Here is a 25414-nt window from a genome sequence, read left to right as displayed (position 1 = left end):
TAAGTGCTAGGGATGTGATGTACACTCTGATACATATAATTAACACTGCTGGATGTTATACATGAAAGCTGTGAAGTGCGTAATCCTAAAAGTTTTTAATCACAAGGGAAATTTTTTTTCCTTTTTCTTTTATTTTGTATCTATATCAGATGATCGGTGTTCATTAAACTTATTGTGGTAATTTCATGACGTATGGGAGTCAAATCATTATGCTGTCCACCTTGAACTTATAAAGTGCTGTATGTCAATTGTACCTCAATAAAACTGGAAGAAAAAAAGTCTACGATTAACTGTAATATATTTTTTTAAAAGCCCTGTTGGTACAGAGTCCAGATTTCACAGTCTACTCCCAAGCTCTACACAGTGGCCCAAAAGATGGGTGTGAAGTTCTCCTTTGCACCTTCAGCTGAAATAACACATCCACCTCTCTCTGCAGAGGGATTGTCTCAAACTAAGTCATATTTTAAAATCCACAGGGCTTCCCTGGTGGCGCAGTGGTTGAGAGTCCGCCTGCCGATGCAGGCGACACGGGTTCGTACCCTGGTCCGGGAGGATCCCACATGCCGCGGAGCGGCTGGGCCCGTGAGCCATGGCCGCTGAGCCTGCGCGTCCAGAGCCTGTGCTCCGCAACGGGAGAGGCCACAACAGTGAGAGGCCCGCGTACCTCAAAAAAAACTAAAATAAAATAAAATCCACAGACAAGGACAGGGTAATCCGAAGAAATGACCTATTTGTATAAAGAATCCACAGGCCTAAGTTTTTTTAGTCTAAATTTAGAATATCAGAGTTTCCTTAAAGAGCGTCTGCTTGCAGTATAGTGAGCACACAGCTCTAGGGAATACCGAGCTGGACAAAGGTCAGTGGGATGACCTCAGAAACAGGGCCCTCATCTCGGTCTGGGCAGCCCTCACGCGCCTGTGCCTCGGTATCTTTGGTCTGAAGGAGCCACACCTACTCACGGGAGAAGCTCACAGATCACTTGCTCAGTCCTCAAGTAACTACTGAGTGCCTGGTATGGATCAAGCTCCATGTTAGGCTATATCAGTTGGGGTTAAGTTTGTCCTTATTTAACAGAAAAATCCAAAGTAACAGTGGCTTAAGCAAGAAAGAGGTTTATTGTTCTATCACACAAAAGATGTCTGAAAGACAGGAAGTCCAGAGCTACTATGGCAGCTTCACAATGTTAACCCAGGCTCCTGTCTTTATTCTCCACTAACTTCATTCTGTGTCTTCCATCCTCAGTGGTCACCTTCTGATCCAAGATGGCTGCTAGGGCTCCAACCATCACGTCTACGTTCAAGGCAGGGGAAAGGTAAAAGGAATGAAGGGGGATTCACTTCTCCCCCTTTTAAGAGTCTTTCCCATAAGTGTAAACAACATTCCCACATAGAGCTCACTGAAGAACTTTGTCACATGCCGTATTAAGCCATGTGCATTGCCACAAAATGAAACTGAGGTCCTGTTATTGAGGAACATGGGGAAAAGGAACAAGAGTAACAAGAGATCTGTCACGGAACTTCCCTGGAGGTCCAGTGGCTGAGACTCCAGGCTCCCAATGCAGAGGGCCTGGATTCAATCCCTGGTCAGGGAAGTAGATCTCGTGTGCCGCAACTAAGAGTTCGTGTGCCGCAACTAAAGATCCCACGTGCCATAACGAAGATCCTGCTGCAACTAAGACCTGGCCAAATAACTAAATAGGGCAAAAAAAAAAAAAAAAAAAAAAAAAAAAAAAAAAAGAGAGAGAGAGAGAGAGAGAGAGAGATCTGTCACAAGCAGAGAGAAGAATGAGACAGTCTCCATGCCTGAGGAGTTTAATAAGACAGCCCAGCCAGATTAATTAGGCTCTGTGTTGAGTTACTGTTTTATTCAAACATAAGTGAGACTGAGGCAGGTCTTGGAGAGCCCAGGAAAGATTCTCTAGAGAACATCTCCAGGGCAGTGGACCTAGAGGAGGAGGTGGCAGGAAAAGCACAGTTGGTGTGATTCGCTTTATCTTCTGAAGACAACTGTGGACCCAGAAGGGCCCTTCTCAGCCACGTGACCCAGAGAAACCTGGAATGAGGGCAAATTCCTCAAGGGCCGCTGTTAGCTGGGCAGAGGTGGATTAGGGGCTGCCAGAGCTGCACGGCAGAACCTCCAGAAGAGTTCCATTGTGCGTCGTTTGGGAGAAAATCTGCTTTTCTAGGGTGGAACTGTTCCCTTCCCTGTGCTGCCGACCGACAGGCCACTAATCAGGCAGATCCCGCAAACGTGGACCTGCCTCCAGTGACGGCCACACTGATCTCAGCAGGGGCGGTCAGCTGGGGAGTGATAGCCATCACCTTCCCTGAATGTCTGTGAGGGATGCTGAGCTGCGCGGTACCCACTGAGGATGACCTTCCAGGTGCCGGAGACACCCCTGCATCCCCCTGGGCTCTGGGAAGCCCTTTATGTCCCTCCACGTGCCAGGCCCGGCCTGCCCCGGACCTTTGCACAATGCTTCTCCCGTCTGGACCCCTTCTGCTCCCCTTGCCTCCCCGCTGGGTGCCGATCTCACCCTCTAGAGCCTGCTCTTGTCTGGAGCAGCCTTCCTGCACAACGAAATCCATCCTTCTGACAACATCTCGATTTACTCTTGAATATTTCATCATACATTAATTACTATTTATGCATATTTGCTGAGCATCTATACAGCTCACCACTGTCCCCTGCAGCTAGACCCACACCCCAAGGTAGGAGCTTAATAGATGTGTTCAGTGAATACGTTAACAGAGAGAGCCATGGAGACGGAGCAGCAGGTGGGAACCACAAGAATCGTGATGTTCACGTCTGATGCCGAGGCGGGTGCAGAAACAGGGAGAAAAGACAGACAGGACAGGGCTGAGGGGCCAGACCCGGGGAGTCAGGACGGTGAGCGGAGCTCTGCTCCAAGGAAACCCTGACGTGGAGCGACCCGTGCGCCTCCCGAGGGCCCACAAGTGATGCCGTATCCCCAACAGGCCCTTATGTTGGTCTGGCCACACCTTCCCATCACCTTATTTATCCAGAAATTAAGCCACAATTAGGCAACTCCCAGACTCCAGGTAAAAGTGGCTTAAAGCACCCCCGGCCACGTGTGTTTTCAGAACCCACTCCTCACGCGTCCACCGGCCACACTAAAAGCGGGCACATGGTTGGTTCGTGGAATAGGGCTGATGACCAATGGGGTGAAGGCGGCCCCCACGGGCTGGTGTGCGGTCACTCACAGGCATTATCTGAGGCCTGGAGATGGGATGGAGGACCTGAAGGAGACCCGTTGGGCACAGACAGCCCTTCACCTCGCTCCTCAGACGCCTGAGCTGCTGGGCACGTCAGGCCCAGGAGTCCAGGGCGTCTGGAGTCGGGGACACCAGCCCCTCCTCCCTTCTGTGCTGGAGACTGGCCTCTCGAGGCAGGCAGATTGCCACCCAGTGGAGTTGAAAACACTTAGAAGTTAAAGCCAACTGCCACGACATGGAAGTAACATAAATGTCCATCAACAGAGGAATGGATAAAGACGTGGTACACACACACACACAGGAATATTACTCAGACATTAAAAAGAATGAAATAATGCCATTTGCATCAACATGAGCGGACCTAGAGGTGATCAAACTGAGTGAAGTAAGTCAGAGCAAGAAAGACAATATCATATGATATCGCTTATATGTGGAATCTAAAAAAGGGTACAAATGAATTTTTCTATAAAACAAATAGAGGCACAGATGTAGAAAAACACGGTTACAAGTGGGGGGAGGGATAAACTGGGAGACTGGGACTGACATACACACACTACTATATATACAATAGATAACTAATAAGGACTTACTGTACAGCACAGGGAACTCTACTCAATACTCTGTAATGGCCTATATGGGAAAAGAATCTGAAAAGAGTGGATACATGTATATGTATAACTGGTTCACTCTGCTGTACACCTGAAACTAACACACACTGTAAATCAACTCTATTCCAATTAAAAAAAAAAGTTAAAGAAGTGAGAACCAAGGGAGTAGCATCTTGTATTGACTGCATGTTCTTATTTTCTGTAGTCTTGACGTTCTGGCACGTGGGGCCTCGCTGACTGGGGAGAGCCCGCCACTGCCAGGGTGAGCCGGTGCTTAGAGGGAGTGGCCTTTCATCTGCAAACAAACCAGTCCACAGCCCACACTAGGGAGCACCCTGTCAGCTGGTTCTTACAGAGTCCAGGAGGTACTATCCCCCTGCCTGACGATCCCAGGGGCAGGTACTAGACAACTAGGGACCGCAGCGCCTGCTGAAATTCAAACTAGCCCATCCGACACCTGCTTACTCTGACTGCCCTTGCCTTTCCCATGGAGACCACAGTAAAGGTTCCTGGGAGACGATGAATCCAGAAGTGCTTAACTGAGACTTTCCCGGGAAGCCCTTGCCTGCTCTCCCCTCGCTCCTTCTGTCCCTGACGGATCCTGGGGCTTCCCTGCGGGGATGCCGTGCCCCCTTCCTCTTGGAACTGGGAGTAACCAACTGCCTGTTGTGTGGCGTTCTCTCCTGATCTGCCCGCCTCACCTCGCCTGAATAACAATAAAACCTACATTTAAAGATACACCTCCCACTAATATGTATAAAATGGATAACTACTAAGAACCTGCTGTATAAAAAAATAAATAAAATTAAATTAAAAAAAATACACCTCCCCATCATCTATACCGGGCCTTTTCTTTTTCTTTCTTTGCTCTGTACTGGCAGACATGAAACGGCTTCCTAATATATATGCACAGTGAATTATTTGTCAACAGAATTGCTGCAAGGAAAAACACGCATTTGACTCTAAAAGAGAATTTCTCAGAAACCCCTGCAGAAGCGCACACATATCTGAATGATCTCCCAAGGCCTCCCCTTTCCTGAGTACCAAGCACAGAGGGAGACAAGCAGCCCCCAGGCCTGAGAATTCAGCAGTCAGGGTCTTGTCCTCTGCTTCTTTCAGCCTCGGGTCCCCAGCAAAGCTGAACGTTTCTAGGAAGAAAGGTCTTGGCTTTGGTATTCGGATTATAGACGTGAAAGCCATAGGAAGGCTGAATGCAGGCAAGGCTGAGCCCTGGCAGTTTTATCACTTATTTGCTGTGCATTTGTGAAATCACGAGTATTAGCTGATTTTTGTTACCTCTCTCAGCAAAGCATTTTAGTTATCTGAGTCACCAAAACTCTCCCTGAATCTGCCTGGAGCCACATCCACCTCTTCATCTCAGCAGCGCCCTTGGCCCTGGAGCCCCAGGTGTGCGCCGCGCCTCCACCCTGGGTTCACTGCAGGCCCACCCACACTGCAGCGTGTGGCTCCGGGGTGCCAATCACCCTGGACTCCACAGGCCGTGCACAGGTCTGACTGGGGGCCTCCCTGGGAGGGGACACGCTCCCTCCTGGGGGTTACACCCTGGACCACCGCCATGATCAGGAGTCACCTGCAGAGGCCAGCAGTGCCAGGGCCACGGGCCACAGCAGTACCAGAAGCATCTTGGCGCTCGGGTTCTCCAGAGGATTTGGACCGTGCACATTTTCCTTCTCAATCATTAAAGACAAATTATGACCTGAGGACAGAATGCACCTTCTCCTTGAATGCCCCAGGTTCTCAATCTGGTCTGGATGCTGGAAGCACCAGCTGATGCCTTCTTGGGTGCCGAGGTCCCTGGGCCCTTAGGCCCACCCTGGTCCTGGTCCCGCTGGGAGGGTCTGGGTGACGAGCGGCAGTGACGACCCCAGACAGGCTTTCCGGCCCCGAGGCGTCTCCATTACTTTCCAGGGTCACTATGCGAGGTCCACCCCCTCTCACCAATCTTCTTTCTCCCTTATTTCTCTATCATTCCACCAGGCTCTGCGATCGTGTCCTACCGTCTTCAGACACGTTCAGACATCCTCAGTCCTGGAATCACAGACACACCGTGTCCAGGGTCAAGCCTCTCTGTCCAGAACCAGGATCTCCCCAGGGAAAGCAGCTCCCCAAACCACGCTTCCTGCTGGCAGCCCGCGAGCCCTCACTTCACTCACCGTTTCCACCACCATCGGGCCACCTTGTGGTGAGAACGGTCCTAGTCTGTCCTGCTGGGGGCAGGACAGGGAAGAAGGGACACGGAGAGCAACAGCCCAGCTGCCTGCCTGCCAGGTGGTGACTGGCTGACTCGCCGGTGATCCAGGGCGTCCTCTGGGAGAGGATGAATCCAGAAGTGCTTAACTGAGACTTTCCCGGGAAGACCTTGCCTGGGCCCCTCCTTCCACCTGTCATCTACGAGGGCTGGTCCAGGACCCGCCACGCAGTGTTTGGTGGCGGCCACACAGAGGAAAACAGGGCAGAGGAATGATGAGCTCCTCGAGCTCGGCTGAGGATGGGATGGACGGGAGGTGGGGAGCCAGGCCTCATTAGATTTCTAGCCCGGATGACCGCTCCTCCTAGGAGCACCGGTGAGTGCTCTGCTCTGATCCCAAGTGCTTCTGCCTCTGACGCTACGGACTCTGAAATCCCCACTCCTTGCAAACGAGGTGCTGCCTCTCCACAGTTTTCTGTGTGGGCACAGAGAGAATGGGAGCCGGGGTTGGCGGCTCTGGGTGGGCACCGGGCCTGCGGAGGGGGTGGGGCACGGGCTCCAGTCCCAGCGCTGCCCTCACGATGCTGTGGCCCTGGGCAAGTCTCCAGCCCCCAGAGCCCAGCAGCGCTCTTCTCGAGAACCCCAGGTGGGGGGTAAAGACGGTGAGTAAACCAGCCTCTGTGCTAGTCCTCCCGCTGAGTGCTTTGCTCTGCTTCCTGGCCAGACACACTGGCCCCTTGGTGCTCCTGGACCGCCCCAGGCGTCTCCCTCCACAGGGCCTGAGCCTCCCATCTGTCTGGAAGGACCTACCACAGGGGTCTACGCGGCCCACCCCTCCTGTCACTCAAACCCTCCGCCCAGCCGGCCAACCCCTCGTCCTGCCTCTTCCTGCCTCTTCCTCACTGGGCTCACCACCGCCCGGCGTCGCAAACGAAAACCCGCTTGGCTGTCGAACAAGCTAGACACAGAGGAGGAATACCGGGTGATTCCGCTTGTACGAGGAACCTGGAGCAGTCGGTCCACAGAGGCAGGAAGTTGCGGGGGGGGGGGCAGGGCTGGGGGGCAGACAGAACGGACAGTTGTTGTTCAACGGGTGCAGAGGTTCGGCTGGGGGTGCTGGACAATTCTGGAGATGCAGGTGGTGATGGCTGCTCTGCAATGTGAATGTGCTTCACGCCAGTGAACTGTACACTTAAAAATAAGATGGTAAATCTTACGTTCTGTCTATTTTACCACAATTTAGAAAACCACCTCAGTGGTTTGCCCTGGGAGGGCGGACCGGTGTCTGTGCCCCCAGTGCTGGCACAGAGCAGCTCAGACACTGGTGGGACTGGCAGAGTGTTTCTCATTGCTGAGTCTGAAGATGGGTACCATTACTCCATTCTCCCTATTTCTCCGTATGCTTGAAATTTTCCATCATAAAAAGCTAAATACATATATGCGAACGAGTGACTGAATGAATACTGGGATCTCTCAAGTCCACCCCGATCTGGACACCAGGAGCCAGGCAGGCAGGTGGGCATCCAGAAGCAGCACGGAGACCATGAGGGGCCAGGCAGGGAGCAGAGGACCCCGGTGGGGGGGGACACAGTGGGGGAGGCAGGATGGACAACAGCCTTGCCCGCTGCTTAAGGCAAAGAACGATCTACACTTGCCCCAGTGGCACAGCCAGCCGAGGGCTCCGCTGGCATTAACAGGGGACAACAGACTGGGACAGGCAGTGCTGGGGTGACAAGTGACGCTGGGCAGGAGGAACTCTGGGGTTTTGTTCCAGAAGTGGTTGTGCATTCATCCCGAGGATGGCTCCATGCAAAGCAAGATTCGCCAGAGGCTCTGGTCTCCAGTGTCACCTGGACCCCGGCAGCTTGGGGAGAGAGTGCCACCGTCCTGACACACCCGCTGGCTTCCCGGCTCTAGTGCCGGCCTTCAGAAGGGATCTCTTAAGACTCCAGGTAGCTTTTGTTTAATTACTCGCCTCTGACTGCAAAGGGTAGAAAAGCGGCTACAGTCAATTCTGTTATCTGATTAGCAAAATCCTTTCCTAATCTTCCTTTTACATTTTTATTACTATTGCCACGTGCTCTTTGTTCACATAATCTGGATCTCTGTTGACCAAAGAGGCTGAAAGGAAAGGCTTAAGTCCAGATCGTCACTCGTCTACCCCACGGAGCACATTCACCTGCGGTGGGACGTGCTTTTCTTAGCTTTGGAGGGGGAGCTGGACGGGCGCAAAGCTCTGGGGCTGAAAGGGACAAGCTCTTCGTGAATCAGAACTTTCCGGGGCATTTTATCACAAGGCTTGAAGTGTTCAAGGTTCCAGCCAGAGCCACTACTTCCAAACAAAAATGCCAGCAAGCAAACGTAAGTGGGCTTAGTAACTGCCAATCTGCCAGGCCTTGATTCCCTCTTGTGGAGGTTCTGGCTACTCAAGTGGCTACAGGGACAGCCTGTGCGTGTGTGTGCACATGCGTGAGGAATGGCTCCACCTTGAACTGGAGCAGAGGATACAGGGAGTGGCTCCCGGAAAAGACTGATGGGGCCACAGAAGAGGCCAAAGAGCATGTGGAATCATGCCGACGACCTACGTTCGCTTGTTTTGGGGAAGATGGAGAATGAGTAAAAGACAGACATTCTTACAACCCTCATGGAAGCTGTCTTAGCGGGGAGAACAGGCCTTCTCTGAAATACTTTTGGCTACGGGAATAACTGCAGGAAGGAGAGGGAGAGACTGGAAGGGAATTAGAAAAAAACAAAAACAAAAAAACTCAAACAATGCTGCTGGAGAACCAGGAATAACCTTGGAGTGACACCGTTTCAATCCATTCCATAGCCAGCGATTCTGTAGTGAGAGCCCGTGATGCTTGGAGGCGTCAGGGTCAGAAGGACGGATGGAACGCTGCTTTGGGGACATGGTCCCTGTCCCTGAGAAGACTGGAGGCCACCGAATAGGCAATGGGGATGGTTTTAGAGAGGGATGGTTATACGGGTCTTGCCGGTGGGGAAGGTGTAGGTGGCAGGCAGGGATTGCCTGGATGCTCGGTCCACAGTCTCAGGCTTTTTTCACTCAGTGTATCCATGGCCAGCACTGACTGAGGAGCCGGCACCTGCCATCTGCCCCTGCTCTAGACTGCTCTCCCACTGGGATTCCCACAAAAGGAAAATCAGGATACTTGGGCTGCTTCCCAAATCCCAGAGGAAGGTTCTGGAAGCAGCTCTGATTTTTCTGACCCTGTGGTCAGAGCTGGGCATTTGCATGTGAGCACTTGTGAAACCTGGTCGACATGCAAATATTATTTTTGATTTCAGAAGCAGAGGAGACAGGATGACAGTCAGATTTTAAACACAAGGGGAGAAACCACTGGCAAATAATAGGCTTTTAATGATGGGCCCACCTGTGCCCATTAGCAAAAACAGACTTTTAGTTAAATAATAGGTTTGGATTTAATTCTATAGTAAATGAATGTTTATTACTTTATTATTTAAAAGAAGAGTCTCCTTTTAAAACCACATCTAATTAAGTCCAGGCAGTCTGTCATCCCCCACCCAGTCAGGCCAGGCATCGTGTTCCTCCAGAAATTCACCTTTGCACGCAATGTGATTAGATATTACTCTCTGCTTCCTTCACAAGAAAACTCCCTGAATTCCAGGGCTGCTGTCTCCTTTGCTTGTCTTCCCCGGGGTCATCACCATCACACTAGGTCCACTAGAGGCTTCCAGAAGTAATTCCAGAAGCAGTCGGCAAGTTTTATATTTACCTTTTTCTTTTCTTACTACAGGCATTACCTTGGAGATAGTGCACGTTCGGTTTTCAACCCACTGCAATAAAGCGAGTATCGCAAAAGAGGGAACCACACGAATTTTTTCAGTTTCCCAGTGCATAGAAGAGTAATGTTTCCACTATAATGTAGCCTACTAAGTGTGCAATAAAATAGCATTATGTCTAAAGAACAATGTACATCCCTTAATTAAAAATACTTTATTGCTAAAAAAATGCTAATCATCATCTGACCACACAGGGTTGCCACAAACCTTCAATTTTTAAAAAAAAAAAAAAAAAAAAAACGCAATGAAATGAGGTATGCCTGTATTCTAGTTTTCACATACTGCCCAGGTGTTTTGCCAAAGCCATTTCCCTGCTACACATAACGAGTATTTTTTGCCAGGTACCATGTCGCATTCTACTCGAGGCGCACAATCTACTGCACCCGTCAACTTTCCCCATCTTTGCTACCACCGGGCTGTGTGAGCAGGGCCCTGTTATTCCGTCTTACAACTGAGTATTTAGGAATATCCCATGTCATACAAGCAGTAGTGTCCAGGGCAGGTGAACTCCGATTCTTAATAAAGTGAAGTCCACCACCTCACCTGGCCCCAGCCAGGCCCCCAGGAAGCTCCGAAAGCTTTGGAATCTCCCTGCCTGACTCCAGCCAGGGAAAGGCACCCGCCCCCCCCACACACCCCGCAAACCCACAGGTCGCTGGAAATACTGAGTTGCAGGCGCTTCACCCCACATTCCAGCCACACTGGTCCCAGCCCCCTTTACTGGGAGAAGCTGTAGGAGGTCCCAGAAGCCAGGGAGACCACAGAGCAGGCTTCTCTCCCAGGGGACGCAAATCAGGCAGGCGGTCTTCCCCCGCAGTTAACCCTTGACCTGCCTGATTACACAGCTATGGGGCAAAGGGGGGCAGAGGAACTCCTTCTCCCTGACCCCCAGCACTAGTTTTCTCTATACACGCACATTTCATTCTTAACAGCTGCAAATAACAGTTCCAATTCATTCTTACTTTTCCCTCTGGTTTTGCCTAAATGAATGACAGTCCAATGGATCACTAACCTCATTAGGGCAAGTTAGAGAAAACAGCCTCTGGAAAAGCACCGTTGGGCAGTTCATGAGCAGCAGGGCCGTCCATAAGGACACACTTATCAATCTGTCCCTCTGGCTACTGCCTAGCAATTACATCCTCACACAGCTGTCACTTAGGAGGCTGTGCGTGCGCACACACGCACACACACACACACACACACACACACACACACACACACACACATGCCCTGGGGACCAGCAGAGAACTGGGCAAAGGTCAGTGTCCTACCAAAAAGGCCATGGGGCTCCGACTGCCGCCGCGCGGTGCTTCGGTTTGGGTCCTTGTGTTTCTTGTTCCCCCTGAGGCTGCCGAACCGCTTCATGAGGAACTGTGGCCACAGGAGCGGGGACAGGTGAGCATGCCAGGACACGCTGGAGCAGCGTCAGCCTCAGGTGGCCAGGGGCCAGGAGAGGCACTGCATCAGCCGGCAGGTGTGGGTCCCGAGAGCTCAGAGATGCTACGCGCGCTCAAGCCCCAGCCCGGGAGGCCAGGTGTCCTGGCCGGGGTCTCCAGCAAACGCAGGAGGGGCCACCCTCGGGGCCAGCAGTCGTGGGACAGGCCAGGCGGTCCCACCGCAGGGCTTCCTCCCCGAGGGACACTCGGCTGTCTTCACCTCTGCACCTCCAGCCCCGCAGCCAGAGCAGCCGCTGCCCTTAAGTAGGCATGAAGCTCCTGGAAGCACACACACGGCCTCGCCGTGCGTCTGTTTATGTCGTTAAGGTCTGCCACGCACTCAGATGCTCAGGGCTTTTTCCTCCTTAAAATTAAAAAGGGAGGGAAGACGAAATAGGCAAAAGGGGGGCAGGCCTGCCAGTCATGTGCAGGTCTGCAGATGTCTCTTTAAAAAGACTGTAAAAGGAAACTACCCTGTCCAGACAATTCTTGGCACCAATTGGCCAGAGCACATTCCCATCATGACATGACATCACACAACTATTTTGATTCATGTGTTCCAGGGCTCCCTGGTGTCAGCAGGCTCCGGCTGCTTCTTGCTGGAGAAGCCACAGGTCCCTGGACTGGAAATCGCTGAATCTATTGCAGCCCGTGGTTCCTCGAGTTGAAAGACGCAAGACCACCTTTAAGGAGGGGACATGGGGTCCCCTGGAATTCAACGGGAGGATCTTGAGCCCTGGACTTGCTAAGAATTGCAGAATGACAGAACCCAAAGAGATTTTAGAGGGGATCAAATCCAACCCCCTTCCATGACAGATGGGGAAACTGAGGCTCAGGAAGGGGGTGTGACTTGCCCAAAGTCCTGTAACTAGTGGCCGAACCAGGACTAGAATTCTAACCTCCTTGACTCCTAAGCCAAACCCCTGATGTAATAAAACAAAAACCTTCTAGTATGTATGTGTTTTGCAACTAAAAACAAAACTTAAAAAAAAAAAGATACGGGAAAAAATTTTCAATTTCTTCTGCTGATATCTTCACTAGACTAAAGGGAAGTTACGGAAATCCGCCAATAATTAGCTTTGTGACCTTGAGAAAGTTACTCCTTGTCTCCGGCCCCAGTCTCCCCTCTAAACCAAGACGAGAGCTGCTCATATTAGGATTTCGTCTCCTTCCAGAAGTCTGAACGTCTCATGGTCGTTTGCCATGACTTTTCTTTCTGCTGGGACTGATGGAGATCCAGTGATCAAATCTTTGTAGCCAGGATGCATGAACAAACAAAGGAAATGTGTCATGCCCTCAAGGAATTTGAAAACGACTTGAAAGACAAAGATAAACTGTTCTACTAATACTAACTACATAAAATAGTGATATGTGATCAATGGCCAGTGGCCAGCATGGACAAGTGTCATCAGCACAAATGGACGGAGAGGCAATCGCACGGCCCTGCTTGGAAAGGAGAGCTTGAGTTGGCCTTGAGTGTTGGCAGGTCCAGAGAAAAGGAGAGAGGCCAGGCCACCACTGAGCCTGTGGATGAACCCAGTTTTCCAAAACAAGTCACAAAACCCACCTCCACTTGGGTCCTCCAGTATACTAGTGGATTATATCTGTATGAAAAATGGTAGCCCAGGAACTTCCCTGGTGGCGCAGTGGATAGGACTCCGCGCTCCCAAGGCAGGGGGCCCAGGTTCGATCCCTGATTGGGGGAACTAGATCCCACATGCACGCCGCAACTAAGAGTTCACATGCCACAACTAAGGAGCCGGCATATCGCAACTAAGGCCTGGTGCAACCAAAAAGAAAAAAAAAAGGTAGCCCAAACTTACTGTGATTAAGCTCTGAAAAAGTCTAAGAAGGTAGGTGTTGGAGTTTCATATTTAGAATTCCTCTTTTTAAAAAATCAGTTCAGCTCTTAACAGAAATGGAAATATTCTCCTGATTTAAAAATAAAATAAAACAAAGCAGAACTTCCTCAGGAAAAATCGCGAAACAAGGATTCCAGTAAGAAAGGACCATGTCCGATTAAATGGAAAATGAAAGGCTTTGTCTAAGCCAATGCAAGATTCTTGTACTTTATGATAAAGTAGGTAGAAAGGATAACATTTCAAAGTCTAGCGACTAAAAGAGAATGAGTTTAAATTCATGTGGGAAATAAACAGCAACTTGGGCATGTCTGATGGTCCTGTACATAGTTTATATGGCTGTTCACTCATCAAGTACTTATTAAACCTCTACCAAATGTGCAGGACAGTTGTTGATGGAGGGGATTAGTGCTATGAATAATTCAAAGACATTCTTGTCCTCTAAGAACTATGTTGTAATTAGTAAAATAATAGATCCCATTTGTGGAGTGCCTACCATATGCCAGGTGAAGTGCTGGTCACCTCACAATTATGATTTTATTTCATCCTTCCCACAAACCTGGGGGGCAGGTATTATTAACACCATTTTATTTAAAGTTGAATAACTCTCTGCGGGGCCGGAGTTCACTGCCGCTGCCCAGCTGTGGCCTCCATACGCTAAGGATTCATTCAACAGGAACATTCAGTGCCTCCGTAGAGGGGAGTAAGGACATGGCAGCTCAGGCAGGGTGAAGAAAAGAACTACCTAGGTCATTTGGGGTCACTCTTCTGTTACTGAGATGGTAACAGGATATTCTGAAAAGACACGGTGGAGGTGGCCTGATGGAGCAAAACGTTGTTTTGGGCGCAGAGCAGTTCTCTGTCCCACAGGGTGGATCCTGGGAAGATTTGGATGGAAGGAGGTGAGGTTAAGTGCAGCTCTAAGACAAGCTACGAGACGACATAATGACCTTAACAGTGGACACAAGCCTCCAAAGAGACACCGACGTGTGCTTTTGACCTCACTCAAAATGTTCTTCCCAGGGTCAGCTTCACCCAAGAGCAGAGAATAAGGCTGTAGGTGACAGTGGACTTCAGGAGTGGAGACGCAGCTGCGTGCGGGAAATCCTGAACAGGTACCCCGCTGCGGGGTGGGGCAGGGAGAGGTAGGACTGATTCGTAGGGTCTGCCGCTTTCTGTGGTGCAAACACTCCAACCTTGGTCCATTTCAGGGCACCAACGTGGCACAGATGGGCTTGCCAAATTCCCAGGCATTTTACAATCGGCCCTCTTACCACTGGGTCTCTCTGTTCGATTCACACACGCCTGAAATTCCTTAACTTGGGACAACGCCTTTGCACCACTGAGATGCGTGCAGGTGCACAGGGCAAGGCGACACTCATGTTGCACGTTGAGTGACCGAGGACACTTCCTTCAGCGCGTCTGACCAACGGGCTGGGGGCAGTGGCCGCTCTCAGGAGGACTAAGCACCCCTTCTTCGCGGCTTTTACCAGCTGATGGTCCCAAATGAACAAGAGGTGAAACTCCTTCACGCGGCTGTGATTCAGCCTGGCAGGAATACGTCCTCATGGAATGCTTTCCACACTTGTGGGTTTTTTTTTTTTTTTTTTTTTTTTTTTTTTTTTTTAAGGGAAGAGCTGAAAAAGAAGGAAGTAGTGGCTTCCAAGATGGAACGGTGTTTTAAAATGTTATTTCTGGAGCCTACTTTACAGATCACTCTCTTGGCGGCTGCTACACCCGGAAGCCTGGAATTAGGTAGTGGGGGTAGCGGAAGCCTTTATGTCTTAGCACTTTTCCCCAGGCCGAGGGAACAAGGCTTCCCAGATCACCGCCTCGATAGCAGGTCTGCAGGATCTGGGGAGGGGCGGAATTTTAGGATATACTCAAATTGCATTCTTTATCGTTTTTGTTGTTGTTCTTCTGTTTTTTCAACTATAAGACCACCCTGGAGAACTCGAAAAATAAAATGGTATTGAAGAATACTTCCTGGAGACACTGTATGCTGGGAGCTTGTTTCATTTTTTAATTTCATGTGTTTCTTTTCTCCCCAGCCAGACTGAAAGCTCCCTGACAGCGGGGATCTGACCTGATGGGAGAAATATAATCAGTACTTTCTGAACGACTTCTTAGAGGTGGCTCACAGGCAGGCAGGTAGGCCAGGGGACAGACGTGGGCTGTGCTCTGCGCTCTCTGGTTACCTTGGGGGCAGTGTATCCTGTCCCTGACCGTCCAGGAGCCCAGGGAAGGCTGTGCTAATGGCTCCCCTGGCCTCCATCAGCCAAAGCTTTGCACTGACCCTAAGGGGTATCTTCTGGGCTCAGGCCCACAGCATGATGATGGGGAATGGGCCCAGGTACCCGATCTTTCGGATTTTACCAGGTGTGCTGGCCTCTGCACATCTGGATGCTGCAGCCTGGTCAACAGCCAGGTGCGCAGGTGGCTGTCTATGAGGTGGGCCTGCTGGGGGTGCGCGAGGGTGGGGGAGCAGGGGCGCTGACGGGGCTGCAGACAGGTGTCCGCTCACCGCTGCTTCAGATGCAAGAACGGAATGGCCCACTGCCTCCACGTGGCGTGCTGCATTTCTCCCGGAGGCCCCGGTGACCCCAGATGCGGGTAAACCAGTTCAACTGTTGGCAGCTGTCGGCTGGTGATCCGGAGGCCTGTTCTCACAGCACGGGGTGGAGGACAAGCACTGAGCCAGGAGGCTACCGCTGGCTTCCTGCTAGACCCCCGGACTTGTCATCTGCCCGTGCGGACACCACAGTTGATGCCCAGCATCTGTCGGCCCCTCCACCTGCCCCGTCCCCAGCATGTGCAGCAGGAGGCCCTGATGGCCGAGGACCCAGTGGCCGTAGAGACAGGCCCACTGTCCTCCCATCAGAAGCCCAGGCTGGGCGGCCCACGGAACACCCCAAGGAGCAATCCTCCTTGAAGTCCACCCCGCCTCTGGATTTCCAGTTTTCATATAATAATAAAAGTAATAGTAATGAAAAAATTTAAAGGCCCAAACCTCCCTTGTCACGGAAGCCTCTCTGAGTGCTAGGTTATGCGCTGCTGCAAAGAATCTCACCAAGATGGTGACCAGAGGCCTGGATGAGAGAGAAGCGGCTGAGACCCAGTGCAGACCTTCCCCACTTCTCACCCCCGGCTCCAGACACAGCCCTCAACTGCGCCCCAGCATCCAGGGCTGCCGGCCTGAGGAGGCGGAACCAGGTGGCAGAGCAGGGCTGCCGGCAGGAGGGTGCATCCCGGTGTAGACCAGGGCCTTCCGTGTGCACGGAGTTTCCAGGCTCTTCCCAAAGCACTTTCCTTGGTTCTTCTCAACCAGGCTGTGAGGTAGGGAGGCCAGCCCTCACTATTCAGTTTAAGAAACAAAAGCAATGGAGGTTCAGAGAAGCAAAACGATTTGCCCAAGATCCCCTGGGAGCCAGTGGCGGGGCTGTGCTGGCACCCCGGGTCGGCCGGTCCCCCATCCAGTGGCATTTAGGACCCCAGGCTGCCTCTTCTGGGTTGGGATGTTGGAAAAGGAAATGAAGACACATCCACTGCAAATGCACTCAGTAACCTTTACAGATCACGTGACGGTACCTGAAAAGCACCAGACCCCTGAAAGGCCGCGAGCCAAACAAAACCCCATTATGTAAGAGGCCTGGGGGGGGCAGTGCTCAGAGCAGAGGGGGGCTGCGCACCCGCTAGCGCAGATTTGCTGGTGCTCTCCTGCTGGTTGCAAAATACCGTGTTGGATTTCATGGAAAGTTCTAAAGGTCACCGTGGCACTTGACTCTGAGTGAGATCATGTGTCACCTCCTTGGGGCTTCCTTTCCTCTTCCCCAGAGCTGTTTATGAGGCCGTGGCTCCGAGGATGACAGTCCCCGACCGACTCAGGCACCCACGCCCCTCCTCCACACCAGCGGCCCCCCTCCAGGTCACGCACGCCTCCTGGCTCCCCCCGGCAACTCCAGTGACAGGCGCTTTGAGTGACAAGAGGGTGATTTTTTTGGCAAAGATGAACCACCTCAGCTTGAAGAGTTCAACTCATACCAGTGACATATAAACCCAGTGACAACAGGGGTATCTTAATTTTAAAAATACAGGAAAGTACAGAAAAAGCGAAAACCAATGGCAATAATTATTTCTAGCACGCCAAAGTGCAGCACCCCAAACGTATGGAATCCCCAGCTATCCTTGAAATCTTCAGGGGCATCATGTGCCCCATGGAAGGACCCAGTGGTAACCTCATTTAATCTCTTCTCGTGGGCCCTGCAGTCCCTGGGGTCTCTCGCCCGGCCAAGGGCTCTGAAGGTGCCAAAGACAAGAGTTGATGAGATTTGCTCCCGACTCTAGCTTTCAGATGGCCCCGGGGGAACGCCAGACTCAAGGCCACAGAGCAAGGGCTTTCAAACACTAGATTCCAAAGGGTCTAGAGGCTGAGCGGCTGGCTTTTCTGTTTACTTCTCCCGCTAAGTTATGTCTTAGAAAGGCCAGAGGTCCAGAGGAATGTGCAAAACCCTTGGCAAGGGTGAAGACCGGTGAACTCACAGACTCGGCGGAAAGCCCGAGTGTGGTCCACTTGGGCCCTCCTCTCCCGGGCAACCAAGCACCGTCTCCATTTTCTGGAATCCAGGGCTCCCAGGAGAACCCCAACTACTTTGGCATTTTCATCATTTGGAAACCACCAGTTTAGAACCACCAGCCTGAGTTGAAATGTGCCTGTGATCTGTTCCTTTTGAATGGTGAAATATAATGGTGAAATATATTCTCCAACAAGATGACGCCCTGAAAGGCTTAAAAGACTTGAGTCAGACATAGCACCTCAAAGCGATACAGGTTCAGTTATCGGCATCATGCGATTCTGAGCTACGTCGTTTATTCTTCCACATTTCTCCCATCGAAGAGGTCATAATATAGCCTGAGTCCATTTTACAGAGGTTTTTGGGAATCAAACAAGATAAATTAGGAAAAATACCCTGTCAGCTGCAGAGCATCTTACGCACAGACGGCATCATGGGGACCTTAAAGCAGCCCGGAGAGGGCCCCGTGTGCCTCAGAGGGCATCACCTGGAGAGCCCAGTTCTGAAGCTGCCTCCCCTCCCCCGGCGGCTGGGGCAGGGTTTTCTGCCTGGGCCCTGCATGGGGCAGAGGGCCGGGGCACTTGGACTTGAACTGGGAGGACCACGTGTCTGCAGCTCCTCTTCCAGGTCTCGACTGAGTCGGAGGTACTGGGACAGAACCCTGCTCTTGAGCCCAAATGCTCAAAGCCCAAGCACTGCATTTCTCGAATGAAGAGCCCAGGGACTTTCCTCCTAATCATTTACTCTTTTCAACCATACACACAAAGAACCCCGGCATCTTAGCAGCAAGTTTCGAGGGGGGAGAGCCTGGGTGCTATTCAAGGCAAAACACTGCTGCAGACCCCGCAGCCGGTACATGGAAGGAGGCTCGCAGTAGGAGAGACCACTCCCAAGTCCTTCAGTCCCTAAGTCTACAAACAATCTTCACCTCTCAGCAGTGGCTGGATGCCCATCATAGGGCAATCTGGTAAGGACCCTAGATCATCTATAGAGAGTGAAATTATATTTAGTATCTCTTGAATAAGAAAACTGCAAAATGTTTGATGCACCTAACACTTGAAAAGATGCATGTTTGGGTGCTTAAAGGCTTAAGTTTCCGATATCTAGAAAGTTAACTTCTGTAGCTGGTTCATTTCCTGAGGCTGACAAAATATAACAAAGATATTCTATAATTCAGATCGTTTGCTAATTCAGACTGGCTTTATCCCAAATGAATCAGCTGTTAACCATACTCACTGACATCACTCACCTCAAATTCTGCTTAAGGCATCATTTGCTATGGGGGCGATACTGTCTCTAAGAGGGTGAAAACTGGTTCCTGGGGGCGGGAGGGAACATCTTCTTTTTATATATAAAGCACAGATACATACAGCACATAAATAGTATGTGGTATTTATGTTTTATTAAAATTGTAAGGGGGTGATTAAAGAATGTCTAAAAAGACTCTGTAGGAGACGATCAGAAGAAACGGTTGATTGATTTTTAAGAAAAGGAGAACGGAGGGAAATTGAGGAAGATGTGGGGAGTGAGTATTGTGATAAGACCACATGCAAAAGGTTTATCACTGACAAGCTGTACAATAGTTGAACAAGGTTTATAATTTAAAGAAGTCCCTTTGGGTTTTGGAGGAGTGGGGCAGGGACCTTTCAATATTGGATCATTTTGTATTGCTTGATTTCTTTTTTTTAACCATGTGATTGAACTACTTCACTGAAAACCAAAATGTAAAAGGGAGAAAACAAAACACAAACAACAAAAACTCTAGTAAGTGGTGATCAGTGTCTACAGCAGAAAAAAATCAGCAAAGCACATTCTCAATTGCTAAACTGCTTTAGCAAATGCTTAAAAAAAAAAAAGTCGAGGAACACTGTTGGAACTAGCAGCCTCTCCCACGCCATCGGCTCTCATTTTATCCCAGCCTTCCTTCAGGGACGATCTAAGAGAATTGGGTGATTCACCAATGTTCTAGAATCCAGCGTCCCGGCTTTTAGGTGACTTGGGGCTGGTCGAGGGTCCTCGGAGGGTCAGAGGGTGAGGAAGAGGGTGAAAGCTTCTCCTCATGGAGAGAGGCCCGTGAGCCGGAAAAGGAGGCCTTTCAGCCGTCTCCTCTGGAGAGAAATGCTGGGAAGAAACGAGACTCACTGCAGTCAAGCAGGAGGACTTCCTGAGGGTCAGAAGGTGAAACTCAGAAATGGACGTTCCAGAGAATTTGCTGTCTTTTCTCTCCCCTCCCTAGGGGCTTTAAAGGAACTGTTAGACCCTGAGCCAGCCTTTCTTGATGTGGTGGCAGTGAGACAGTCCCCTCGTCCATCAGCCTGTCCTGGCCTCTCATCCTCCCAGGAGAGGTTCATTCCTCGGAACCAGTGACCTGTCCCCATCCTTCACGTCAACAAGTCTGAGTGTCTCCATGGGCCAGGTACTAAGGAGCAGAACCTTAAGTATTTTTGGTCATCAAAACCTTGCTGTCATCAAAATTAGACATTTTTGTACATCAAAGGACACTATTAAGGGAGTGAAAAGACAACCCCCAGAAAGGGAGAAAATATCTGCAAATTATATATCTGATAAGTGCCTAGTGTCCAGAATATATAAAGAACTCCTACAACTCAACAACAAAAAAAACAATGCACCCGGGGCTTCCCTGGGGGCGCAGTGGTTGAGAGTCCGCCTGCCGATGCAGGGGACACAGGTTCGAGCCCTGGTCTGGGAGGATCCCACATGCCGCGGAGCAACTAGGCCCGTGCACCACAACTACTGAGCCTGCGCTCTAGAGCCCGCGAGCCACAACTACTGAGCCTGCGCGTCTGGAGCCTGTGCTCCGCAACAACAGAGGCCGCGATAGTGAGAGGCCCGCACACCGCGATGAAGAGTGTCCCCCGCTCGCCGCAACTGGAGAAAGCCCTCACACAGACACGAAGACCCAACACAGCCAAATAATAAATTAATTAATTAATAAACTCCTACCCCCAACACCTTCTTTAAAAAAAAAAAAAATGCACTTAATAAAAGAATAGACATTTTTCCCGAGAAGACACATATACAAATGGCCAATGTGTACGTGAAAAGATGCTCAATGTCATTAGGGAACAACAAATCAAAATCACAATGAGGTGCCACTTCACATCCACTAGGATGGCAATAATAATAATAACAACAAATGGAAAGTAACAAGTGCTGGAGGGAGGTGGAGAAATGAAAAGCCTCATACATTGCTGGTGGGAGTGTAAAATGGCGCAACCACTGTGGAAAACATTTTCACTGTTCCTCATTAAGTTAAATAGAGGATTACCAAATGACCCAGAAATTCCACTCCTAGGTATCTACCCAAAAGAACTGAAGACAGGTGTTTAAACAAAAACGTGTACACATGAATGTCCACAGCAGTACTACTTACAGTAGCCAAAAGGTGGAAACAACCCAAATGTCTACCAACAGATGAATGGATAAACAAAACCTGGTCTATCCATGCAATGGATTATTATTCAGCCACAAAAAGGAACGAGGTACTGACACATGCTACAACATGGATAAACCTTCAAAATGCTATGCTGGGTGAGAGCAGTAAGACACACAAGGCCATATTTTGTATGATTCCATTTATATGAAAAGTCCAGAACAGGCAAAGCTATAGAGACAGAAAGCAGATTAGCCAGGAGCTGGGTGGAGAGTGACAGCTACTGGTATGAGGTTTCTGTTTGGGGTGATGAAAACGTTCTGGAACACAAGAGTTAAATTAAACCATAACAGATACTAGAGGAAAATATAGGTGAATCCTACAATCTGGGCTTAGGGACAGGCTGTCTACTGATGCCTAAGTGCTCACTGTACTGCTGAAGGACCATTTCCATGTCTCTTGAGAATTGTCTATTCATGTCTTTTGCCATATCACCTCAAAGATATCATTTTTTTTTTTACAGCTACCTAATACTCCACTGTGTGGATGCACCTTCTTTATCTTATCCAACTACTCTCCTGTACGTAAGCGTATTTCTAGTATGTCTGCCAAGAAGGCTTAGGAGCCATGACATCTCAGTTGCAATGAGCGCACTTTGGATCTTATTTCTAAATACTTTTCACCACTGAAAGTAACAAGGGCTCTTTGGAGAAATGGCTGATTCAGGGACTGTGGCAGGGAAAGCACAAGATGAGGCGGGACGGTTTTGTTGCACCAGAAAATAAGAAGTGCTTACAGCATACTGGGGGCAGACATGGGACACAGGGACCAGCCTGAAGGGGCTCCTGCTGGCCAACAGGACAACTGGAGCATCAAAACATGAAAATGACAGACTGAAACCCGCTGAATAAAATACAAACCCATGAGTATGTACCTATGTACATACATAAGGAGGAAAGGAAAATTTCTTCCTTAGTAGAAATTCCAACCAATCAACATAGAATTAGTGATAATATCAGAAAATCACCTTGGCAACCACCGTTGTAATAATTCAGGCAGAATAAATGACTGATGCTAAAACTAGCAAGTGAAAGCTTGATGAGAAAGAAGGTATTTAAATGATTCTAAAAGTAGCTCCCCATGAAATATTTATCGCTTATAAAGGGAAAAGTAATAAGTTTCTTAACTGGGACAGACACCTCCCTTAACCAAGCAATCAGTTAGTGTCATCCAGAACGGGTCAGCGTGACATCAAGTGCTCCCCGCTGTGATGCCAGGACAGGACACCAGACGCACGGCCCTCCTGCCCAACCAGCTGACCTGAATCGAATCCCGAGGAAACGTCAGATGAACCCAGAGTGAAGGACGGCCTACACAGTAACTGGCCTGTGCAGTCTTGAAAAATGTCACGAAGAAAGGACTGAAGGCGGCTCCCGATCAAGAGGGACCGAGGAGAAAGGACCACCAAACACAGCACGTGATGGGGGTTTCCTCTTCCAAAAATGTCACTGAGACGCTTTGTGAAACGAGAATGAAGTCTGCAGCTTAGTGAACATGGTTGATTAACGTTAATTTCCCGGTTTTGATAATTAAACCGCAGTGAGGAGAATGTCCCTGTTTTTATGAAATGTGCACCAAAGTACTTTGGGGCCAGGGGACATTATGACTGCAACTTCTTGATGGTTCAGATTTCATATAAACACACACAAATGTATGTGTACTGAGAAAGGCGGGGGTGAATATAAGCAAATGTGGTAACAAAATGTTAACACTGGGGCATCTGGATGAAAGGTATGTGAGAATTCTTTGTACTACCTTTGCAACTTTTATGTAAGTTTGAAATTGTCAAAATAAAATCTTACTTTTAAAGAGGAATTAAGAAGTGGTCCAAGCAAGAATGCAGTGTTTGCTAGGATCTCCTTTTACTGCGTCCTGTGGTACAATGATCGCCCAAGCAGCCCTTAGAGGACTAGAGAACTCTACAATTTGCTGAGGGAAAGGAGATGCTTTTCTGTGGCTTCTCCCAAATAATAATCATAATTGCTGAACCCTGCAGCCCCACCCAGCCTGGGGCCCACATCAGCTCCTTTGGGGTCATCTGCGTGGTGGCCAGCAGAAGGCACTCTCCCCGGGGACCACACAGGGTACCAGGCCACATAACTCTGCAATGTGTTGGCTGAACTTTTCAGGAAACTTGGATGCCACACATACTTTTCCTTTCTTTGCGGGCAGGCAAGATGACTCACGTTTTTCTGAAGTCTGCTCAGCCCCAGGATTCAGACCTGACCAGCTGCCGGGATGCAGAGGGCTCCGGCCTGGGCTGGGGAGTGCAGGGCCCAGCGCCCTCAGCCTCGGGACCGGGAGGCGGAGCACAGGCAAGCAGGGAGCACCTCCCTCAACCAGGCACAGGGCAGAACGCACACGACTCTGGATCACACGACGTTTGGGGACAGACCCAGGGCCACTGGTACAAGTGGCTGCAAGCAGCCCCAGTGGCCCACGTCCTCTCCCACCTCACGGGCTGCCTCACCCGGAGCCCAGAACCCGCCCTCCAGCCCCGAGCACCCATTCGTCGGTTCAACCACTCTGTCCTGCCTTCCCTCAAACGGCCACAGACCACGGGACATCGGGGCGGGAACTGAGGGCAGGGGCAACGCCTGCGCGGCCACCTGCGACAGGAGTTGGTGCAGCTTCCCCGGAGGCATGCATGAGATGGAAACTGGTGGGATGAAATTCAGAGATGTTCTTGGGATCAACATCCACAACCAGGGAAGGAAAAGGAGTCGGCCAGGGGCCACACAGACCCGAGGAGGGCCCTACAGAAAGCTCGGGAGCGGGGACAGCCCTGGGAGCCGTCGGGAGTGGGGTTAGGGGCCGGTCCTTTACAGCTGCTCACTGACTAGCTGCGGGGCACAGGCCGGCTCAGGAAGGGCCATGGCACTACGACAGGTGGCTCTGTTAGTGGCACGGTCAGCAGCCCGGGGACCGAGCCCCTCATCCCTGAGGGGGCTCTGCAAGCAGCACGGCATCCGTCACTAGGGTATTCAGAGCAGAGGGCCTGGAGGTAGGGCGAGTTTGGCGTCTTCCAGGATCAGGCGGGCAGGAGGCTGGGTGGTCATGAGAAGCTGCGGTCAGAGCCAGCCAAGGGCCAGAGCGTGGAGGGGTGGTGAGACTTCAGATTTTAACTTGAGCATGTTGGGGAGGCACTGAAGGGTCGAAGAGGGGACAAGATGGCCAGATTTGTTCAAACAGAGGTCAATCCTGTCGGCCACCTGTTTGTTTGTTTTTTTAAAAAAAAATAAATTTATTTATTTTTGGCTGTGATAGGTCTTCGTTGCTGCACGTGGGCTTTCTTGTTTTTAGTTGCAGAGAGTGGGGGCCACTTTTCGTTGCGGTGCGCAGGCCTCTCATCAAGGTAGCTTCTCTTGTTGCGGAGCACGGGGTCTAGGCGTGAGGTCTTCAGTAGTTGTGGCACGCGGGCTCAGTAGCTGTGGCTCACGGGCTCCAGAGCGCAGGCTCAGTAGTTGTGGCGCACGGGCTTAGGTGCTCCGCGGCATGTGGGCTCTTCCCAGACCAGGGTTGGAACCTGCATCCCCTGCACTGGCAGGTGGATTCTTAACCACTGCGCCACCAGGGAAGCCCCAGCCACCTGCTTTTATAAATATTTATTGGAACACAGTTTACATTTGTCTGTGGCTGAGTCGTGGCAGCAGAGACCAGGTGGACCAGAAACCCAAAAACATCTACCACCTGGCCTTTTATAGGAAGAGTTTGCCGACCCTGCCTTAAAAGACCCCCCTCCTTGCATCACCTCCCAGGCAGCAAGGTGGCTCTCACCGGGTCCGAGAGCCCTGAGACCTTCCGCAGCTCTCACCTCCACGTTTACAGCATTCAGCTTCTTGGTTGAGTACGCATCTTTTGCACTAGTGATAAATGTCTATGCATCACCTGTATGTGCCCAGAGGCTAGGCCAGGGGGCTGCCAGGCCCCCCAGGCAGGAGCCATAGGCCTCGGGATCCTGCCTGTGTCAGGACTGGCATCCCCACCTCCCCCCATACTGCCCCCCCCGAACCTCGCCCTGGGGTCCCATGTGAGCCACGCCGTCTCTGCATGTTACTGTGTTCATCAGGGGAGGACAGCCACACAGACCAAGAGTCCCAAAGACACGCTGATTTCTAGGATAAGAAAATGTGCGGGGGCTTCCCTGGTGGCGCAGTGGTCGAGAGTCCGCCTGCCGCTGCAGGGGACGCGGGTTCGTGCCCCGGTCCGGGAGGATCCC

At 50.7% G+C, this 25414-nt stretch overlaps 1 protein-coding gene across 4 annotated transcripts in view; it reads right to left on the bottom strand.

Moving 5' to 3' along the window:
• The window catches only part of PRKAG2 (protein kinase AMP-activated non-catalytic subunit gamma 2), a 287757-nt gene that overhangs the window by 154459 nt on the left and 107884 nt on the right, over window positions 1–25414 (bottom strand). Inside the window, exon 1 of one of the 4 annotated variants that reach the window (XM_007469807.1) lies at window positions 11147–11240. The exons of the other annotated variants lie outside the window; for them this stretch is intronic. Coding sequence (XP_007469869.1) covers window positions 11147–11240 — 94 coding nt within the window. Of the gene's footprint in view, window positions 1–11146; window positions 11241–25414 lie in introns of those variants that run through there. 4 annotated transcript variants of the gene reach the window in all.

The sequence above is a fragment of the Lipotes vexillifer genome, unplaced genomic scaffold, assembly GCF_000442215.2.
Source record: "Lipotes vexillifer unplaced genomic scaffold, Lipotes_vexillifer_v1.1 scaffold472, whole genome shotgun sequence".
Classification (NCBI taxonomy): Eukaryota; Metazoa; Chordata; class Mammalia; order Artiodactyla; family Lipotidae; genus Lipotes; species Lipotes vexillifer.
The sequence above is the reverse complement of the archived record's forward strand: the minus strand, read 5'-3'. Positions and strand labels throughout refer to the sequence as shown.